At 42.6% G+C, this 8,280-nt stretch overlaps 1 protein-coding gene across 3 annotated transcripts in view; it reads left to right on the top strand.

The window, feature by feature from the left end:
- Positions 1-218: 218 nt before the first annotated feature.
- The window catches only part of ASAH2 (N-acylsphingosine amidohydrolase 2), a 71,919-nt gene continuing 63,857 nt past the window's right edge, over positions 219-8,280 (top strand). For all 3 annotated transcript variants that reach the window (XM_060125884.1, XM_060125883.1, XM_060125885.1), the window contains exons 1-3: positions 219-350; positions 3,480-3,676; positions 5,129-5,278. In XM_060125884.1, coding sequence (XP_059981867.1) covers positions 224-350; positions 3,480-3,676; positions 5,129-5,278 — 474 coding nt within the window. In that variant the 5' untranslated portion in view covers positions 219-223. The remainder of the gene's footprint in view (positions 351-3,479; positions 3,677-5,128; positions 5,279-8,280) is intronic.

Below are 8,280 nucleotides of genomic sequence, written 5' to 3'. Positions count from 1 at the left end.
AGGAGTGCTGTAATTGACTGGTCTTTTCTTCCACAGGCTTGGGATATGGACCTAGTGGCAAATATGCCCTGTACTTGGTATTCTTGGTATAGTCTATTCATATGAAAGAGCTAAGACATCTTAGCCTCGGACAGCTTGAAGCATGTGTATTTTAATTTGTTATTCTGTCTTTTTTCTGTCTCTTCCGCAGTTGTTCTTCTGTCTCTGCTTTTCCTCAGGAGAAATGGCCAAATGTACCTTTTCCACATTAGAGATATTCCTGATTTTCCTCTTTGTGATGATGACAGGGATCACGGTGGCTCTTCTCAGCCTGTTGTTCGTCACCAGTGGGACCACTGAAAATCACACAGGCAAGTATCATGGGTTCTCTTGTATGCTATTCCCAGCCTGTAGGAAATTTCTTCATTTTGGGGGACATCAAGGCAAGAAACAGTGTCTGCTGATAATGCTGGTAACAGGGCAGTTCAATGTGTACTTAAGCAGCCTGGGACGGTTATCTAACCTTTACCGTAGTTGCCCTTTATGCATTGATAGCAGTTTTTATCAAGTTTACCTTTGGCCCAAATAGCCAGGGCTGCATTCTGACATGCACTTATTTGTCTCACTTTTCCACTGATCTAAGTACAGCTCAGGATTCTTCAAGGCCCAGTAATGTGAGCTTTTACCCTGAGCCTCTTCTTTTTCTCTTTGCCTCCTTTCTGGCATCATCTTCTCTAGGGGGTGGGGGGCAAAAGGAGAAGGAAAGACCCACTGAATGTCAATTAGCCTGTGAAAGCTTTAGAGAAGGGGATCTTGAACTCAAATCGCATGAGGGCCAATCAAGTTCCATAAATGGGGTGGGGAGCGTGGCCCAGGGTGGGGACAGGTGTCTCTCTGGTGAAGAGGGTCCACGGGCCCTCCTGAGTGCCAGCTGTTTTTTGTCATGATGTCACATCGACTCAGCCCTTCTGAGTTTTCAAGGGAAGCTGGAAATTGGGGGAGGCGGTTTAGACATCTGGGGGTTTTTTTTCCTGATTTTTTTTTTAAATGTTGGAAATTAACTTAGTTTTTGAAAACCACCTAGGCTAAATTTACAGGCAATATCGCGTCCATGGGAGCCTCTCCTTTGATGATAGGTTATATACCTGATAAACAGTAGGGAAGACAGGTGGGGACTGAATGCTTTCACCAAAGTAAAGGGAGGGCTGGCCACAGGCCCAATGGAGAAGGAGAGGCAACATTGTTCACCTTGGTTTTCTCTTTTGCGGGCTCTTCTCTTTTCTAATGTATTCTCTACCTGTCCCTATGTTTTTTTGTTTAAAGACTTAATTATTATTTATTTTATTTATTTTTGGCTGTGTTGGGTCTTCATTGTGGCACACAGGATCTTCATTGAGGCATGCGGGATCTTCATTGAGGCATGAAGGATCTTTCGTTGCTGCGTGCGGGCTCTTCGTTGTGGTGCGCGGACTTCTCTCTAGTTGTGGAGTGCGGGTTTTCTCTCTCTAGTTGTGGCGCGTGGGTTCCAAAGTGCTTGGGCTCTGTAGTTTGCGGCACGCAGGCTGTAGCTGAGGCATGTGAGCTCAGTAGTTGTGGCGCGTGGGCTTAGTGGCCCCGTGGCATATGGGATCTTAAGTCCCTGACCAGGGATCGATCCCGTGTCCCCTGCATTGTAAGGTGGATTCTTTACCACTGAACCACCAGGGAAGTCCCTGTCCCCATGTTTTGAATTCACTGCCCACAGACCCAGAGAAACAGAGATCCTGTTTTCTGGGAGCGGGCAGAATGAGTTTTAGACTGCTAGAAATGAAAGAATGCATAGGACTTAGTTTTCTCTTTTAAAATTAGAGAATCCAGAGCCTGAGGCTCAGGGAGGTAATTAATAACTACAGTCACTATTTTCATAGTAGAAGTTGCTATTTATTGAATGGTTACTTTGTGTCAAGCACTATGGTAAACATTCTATGTAAATTTCTCATTTAATCCTCACAAACTCCCATAAAGGTAGGTGCTAGCCTTAGTACTGCTTTACAGATCTGAGTCTCTGAGATCGAAAAGAATCCTTTGGCTATGTGACTAGATTTGGCGTTGGTTGGCACTACATTCCTACATTGGAACAAATGAGGCAATAGCAAAGGTGCCTGATTCCTTCCTTGCAATACTTGATGTCTTATAGAAAACGTGGGCTTGGGGATGGGAAAACATGAATTCTAACTACACTTAGAATGTGGATGAAAGAGCTGCAGATTCTGAGTTGGAGGATCTGGGTTAGGCACCTGATTCATCATATGCTCTCCATGAAATCTTGCTTAAGTCATTTCTCTGGGTTTCAGATTTCTTATACGTAAAATGGAGGAGATTGGATTATGTGATCTCTAAACTTTCTTGAGCTCCAAAATTCTGGAACCCAGAAGAAGTCTTCTGTTCATCTCTTGCCTAAATACTTTCTGACCACTAATGCACTGTGACACTGACATGTGTTGCCTTGGCCACCCCTGGCTCTTGTCTGGGGTGGAAACAAACAAATAAAATATATAAGTAAGATGTCTAAATATGTAAAAAAACAAAGCTATATGCCAGCCATCGTTTTAAATTTTGAATATGTATTAACATATTTATTGTCAATCAATCCTCGGAAGTAGGGTATTATTATCTTCTTGTTATGAGAAAGTTATGTTACTTTTCTTCATAGATGAGAAAAGTTGAGGTAAAACAGGTTAAGTTATTTGTTCAGCTAGTAAATGATAGAGTTAGTTTGCAAACCCGGGCTGTTTCTGGCACTTGCTCTTTTAGTCTCTATCCCATTCTGCATCCTTTGATATTCACGTGTGTGTGTGATGTTGATGTAGAATATATGTATTAATATGCATACATATAGGTGATATGAGAATAATTAAAATAAAGCAGAACTATGGTGTAGAGTGATCTAGGTTGCATTAAGAATAGAAGATTTAGAAGGTCGAGGAGGATAAGAGCAGGGTAGAGACAGCTGGGGTGGCATCCTGAAGGTGAGGGGTTAAGCTGGATCTGGCTGTGATGGAACCACACCTACTCTGAAGGGGTAGAGGAGACTGATTGAGGGACCAGAAAGGGGAAAGGTCTCTGGATGGAGAGAGTGGTAGACACAAATACCCAGAGGCTGGATTTAGTGGGCTGTGTGCCAGGAACTTGGCACCTGATTCGTTTGGCTGGAATAGAAGTGCAGGGTGAGTGAATGAAGAGTGACAGGTTAGACAGGAAGGGCTTGTGAGGAGAAGTTGAAGGACATTTGACAGAGAGCTTGACTGTTAGGCTGAAACATCTCCACTCCGTGAAAAAGATCCTCCTTGGGATTCTGCTATAAAACATGTTCCTGAGATGTTTCTCACCGTGTATGTTAGATGTAAGAGAATATGCAAAGGTTCATCCTTAGGAACCCAAATCTGTGTGTTCTAAGTGATGCTGACAAGTGCATGGGCTGAAATGTTGTTTCTTAAATATCTTACTGTTTTTTGATTCAGGTTTTCCAACCACCCAGATACCTCCAGCCACCCAGATCCCTCCAGCCACCCACCCTCCAGCCACCCAGGGCCCCACAGCCATCCAGGCATCTCCAACACCCAGCACCCCAGAGCCCACTCTATTTCAGAACTTCAGTGGCTACCATATTGGTGTTGGGCGAGCTGACTGCACGGGCCAGGTAGCAGATATCATTTTGGTAGGTAAATCATGGGATCCTTGAGGAGACTGTGAAACAGGTAACTTTATTATTTTGCACCCTGTATTTATTCCTAAATATTATGTCATAATCTCCTTCTCACTTTTTATTGACTTCACTGTGTCTAACATCATGGATATTGTACTATGAGGAAGAGGGGACCTTTTATTTAACCACAACTCCCTTGTAAACTCAATTGGCCTTTTTTTGTGAGTGGAAGTGGCAAGGCGGACGAACTCCAATATTACAGGGGATGGGCAGGTACCATAAATGACCGAAGAAGGCCAGTGTAAGATGATAAATGTCTAGTAAATCCTCAGTTTTTTGGGGGGCAATAGAAAGTGGTGGTGACTGTGGTACAAGTAGAAAGTTGCATGGCTTTAGCTGATTGTTCCCATGTAAGGGTGTGGATCTAGGGCTGCCCTACCTTACGGCTTTCTCAAGAGAAGCCAGAATATTTATGGATTGAAGATCTGAGGATTTAAGTCTCTCCATTGGAAAATGGAAGCAACTCTAGTTAAAACTGGAAATCTAATGTGGGCCAACAGTGTGTTAGCCAAGTAAAACACTTCTCTGGATCAGTTGTGGCTATGGGCTGCTGGCATGCAACTTCCGGGCTGTGATGGTAGACACACATTTCTAGCCACCCTTCGCTAGGTAACCAGAGCAGGAGGTTGCCTGATGGGATTTTTCTGTCTCCTACCAAATAATCTTTAGATTCTAGGAATTATTCCCTGTTGTCTGTTCTGAAAAGCGACTCTGGAATGTAAACCTTAAATGACCACTCACATGAGAGGTAAAACAAGCAGTAGAGGGACCATGCTGAAGACCTGGGTGCAGCTTTTATGGGTGGGCTTCATGACGTGGTGAGAGAGGGGCTTCAAGATAGGTGTATTTGATTTGACTTGGCTGAGGGAGGGACAACATGATAAAAGCCAGGGGGAGGCACCCTCAATAAGGATTACTTAGTCATAAGGAAACCATTTTCTTCAGGAAAAAAAAAATCACATGCCAAACAACCAAAGTGAAGGGGCCTCCAGTCTTCAGGGTATTCCTGGGAATGTGGAATGATGGCTGGGGAGCGATTTCTTCTCTTGTACCTTAGATAGGCTGGAGAAACGGTCCTGTTTCAAAGAACAGAAAAGCCATGAAAGGTCTCCAGCATCGTGATGGAATTCCTAAGTCACACCAGCTCCCTCCTTGCCCACAGGCCAGTGAATAGCTACTGCCAACCCAACAACTACTTTGCCTTTTTCTGCACGGAAGAGTAAAGCCTGTTTTGTGATGTTGGCTTTACTCTTGAAAACACATATCCTGTCTCACTCGGAGCCACAGTGTCGTGTGGACTGTATTTCTTTGCCTCTCCTAAGTCGTCTATCCTTGTGTGGTTGTGCCTGGTTTCTGGTAACAGCGGGGTGAGAAGGAGTGGAGCTGATTCTCCTTCCTCTTTAGATGGGCTACAGCAAAACTGGCCAGAATGCACAAGGCATCCTCACGAGGTTGTACAGTCGTGCGTTCATCGTGGCGGAACCAGATGAGTCCCGTCGAGTAGTGTTTGTCAGCATTGAGATCGGCATGGTGTCCCAACGACTCAGGCTGGAGGTAAGTGATTGAGATGGGAAAGAGATGACGTGATTTAAAGGCAAAGTCTGCAGGTGAACGTGACAGTAACTAAGCTCTCCTGGTTTCACATCCAGTGAGTTTCTGCTACCCTCAAGGTTAGAAGCTCTTGACAGTCCAGCAGATGATCGAATGGGGAAAATGAGCCTCATTCCACGCCAAGTCATCTTGGTCAGAACTTGCTTTCCATTCTGCTGGTCGCTCACCGTCATTATTAATGCTATTTTTTTTGCGAGCTTATTATGTCCCAGTGACTTTCACATACACGCTCTTGTAATCCTCCTTGTTAGAAGTCTGAGAGTGCCAATTAATCACTAACCCTCCCCTCAAGTTTTTAGACGATTAAGAATAGATGCAAGGAATTAAAGAATTAAAAAGCAACTCTGAAATGAGATTGGCCGTAAATTGCTGAAGTTGGGTGAAAGGCACATGGGGGTTTCATTATACTATTCTGATGATTTTTGTACATGTTTGAACTTTTCCATAATAAAATTTTAAAAGATTACAACATTAGCACTCTTAAACTCTAAACTGTATTGTAGAATATGGCAGGCTTTTCTATGATTTTTTCTGCCAATTTTGACCATGTAACCCACCTGTGGGGAAAGTTGAGCTTAGCAGAAAGGTGCATAGGAGGTCCTGGACAGGCAGCTTGTAAGATGCAGAGAGCGGGTGGGGAGGGAGAGAGAAATAGTTATAGACACATGGACTTCCAGGTGTCTCTCTCTCAGCCAATTTCTAGACCCTGATCTGGTTATATTTTCTGCAGGGATCAGGTCACAGAAAGAAAGTGTATTCTTAGTATCTGCTCACACACTTACAAATGTGAGAAAGAGGAGAGTCTGGAACATCTAGAATAATGACCATTAAATGTCCATTATTCAGTGTCATGTTCTGTCAACCTCACCAAATAAACACTGTCTCCTCCTGCGGTGTGAAGGGGCCAGGGAGAGGGATGATGAGAGGGCCTAAAAGCATTTCTCTAATGTCACCCCCTCACGAGGAGTAGAATGTAAGTCTCTCCCATCTATGGAAACATAAGGAGCAGAGGATTAAGTACTTGCCCCTCACCTACACTGACAACAAAACTGTGAGATCAGCCTGTTGTTATCCCCATTTTGCAGGTAAGGAGACTGAGTCTTAGAGAAGGTTAAGTAACTTTCCCAAGTTCACACAGTTAGAAGAAGGTAGAGCTGGTTTCTGAACACACATATGCCCGACACCAGCGCCTACATTCTTAAAAGTGAGGTCATTCTGTTATCTTGGAGAGCATCGATCACCTGCTTTTTGCAAGACACTTTGTTAGGCACTTCAGGGGCGCACAGCTCAGTGAGTCATAACACATGTTCCTATGAGCTCAGTACCTAGTTAGGGGATTGGAGGAAGGACTGTACCAGAAATACGCAAATAACTATGATTTACTGGAATAAAGGGCAGTAATATATTAGTTATCTATTCATGAGTAATAAATAGCCCCCCCCCCGAAATAGGGACTTAATTAATATTTGTTGTTTTATCTCACACTTCTGTTGGTGAGGAATTCAGAACTGGCTTAGCTAGGTGGTTATGACTTAGGGTAGCTTGCAGTCGAGATGCTGGCAAAGGCTGCAGTCATCTGAAGGTTTGACTAGGGCTAAAAGATCCACTTCCAAGGTGATTCACTCATGTGGCTACTGACGGTTCCCCCACTGTCCATATCCTCATGACAGAGCGGCTGGCTTCCCTTATAGTGTGTAACTTAAAGGAAAGAGCAGGGATTTTCGCCCACTCAGTAGGTTGTCTTTTCGTTTTGTCAGTGGAAATATTTGCAAATGATATGACCGATAAGATGTGAATATCCAAAATATATAAACAGTTCATACAACTCAACATCAAAAAACCACAAACAACCTGATTAAAAAATGGTCCGAGGACCTGAATAGACATTTTGCCAAAGAGGACATGCACATGAAAAGATGCTCAACATCACTGATCATCAGGGAAATGCAAATCAAAACTACACTGTGATATTACCTCACACCTGTCAAAATGGCTATCATCAAAAAGAACACAAATAACAAACACTGGCGAGGATGTAGGAACCCACATACATATTGGTTGGAATGTAAATTTGTGTAGCCACTGTGGAAAATAGTATGGAGGTGTCTCAAAAAATTAAAAATAGAACTACCATATGACCCAGAAATTCCACTCCTGGGTATATATCTGAAAAAAATGAAAACACTAATATGAAAAGATATATGCACCCCCATGTTCATAGCAGTATTATTTACAGCTGCCAAGATGTGGAAGCAACCTAGGTGTCCATCAATAGATGAATGGATAAAGAAGCTGTGGTGTATATACATATACACAATGGAATACTACTCAGCCATAAAAAAGAATGAAATTTGTAACAACATGGATGGACTTGAAAGGTATTATGCTAAGTGAGATAAGTCAGAAAGACAAATACTGTATGATATCACTTGTATGTGGAATCTAAAAAATAGAACAAACTAGTGAATATAACAAAAAAAAAACAGACTCAGATATAGAGAACAAATTAGTGGTTACCAGGGGGGAGAGGGAAGAAAGGAGGGGTAATGTAGGGTTAGGGGATTAAGAGGTATAAATTATTATGTATAAAATAAGCTACAAGGATATATTGTACAACATGGAATATAGCCAATCTTTTATAATAACTATACATGGAGCATAACCTTTAAAAATTGTGAATCACCATATTGTATGCCTGTAACTTATGTAATATGGTACATCCACTATACTTTAATTTTTTTAAAAAAAGAACAGGGAAGAAACCACAGTGCCTTTCATAACCCAGGCTCAGAAGATGCACACCATCACTTTCACCCTGTTCTATCCTTAGAAGCAAGTCACCAAGTCTAGTTCACACTCACAGGTGGGAAAGTTATACTTCACCTCTTGAAGCCAGGGGTATTGAAGAATTTGTGGACATACAGTACTTTAAAAGTACAACACAG

This window comes from Lagenorhynchus albirostris, chromosome 16 (genome assembly GCF_949774975.1).
Source record: "Lagenorhynchus albirostris chromosome 16, mLagAlb1.1, whole genome shotgun sequence".
NCBI classification, from domain to species: domain Eukaryota; kingdom Metazoa; phylum Chordata; class Mammalia; order Artiodactyla; family Delphinidae; genus Lagenorhynchus; species Lagenorhynchus albirostris.
This window is presented reverse-complemented; position numbering and strand designations above follow the sequence as displayed.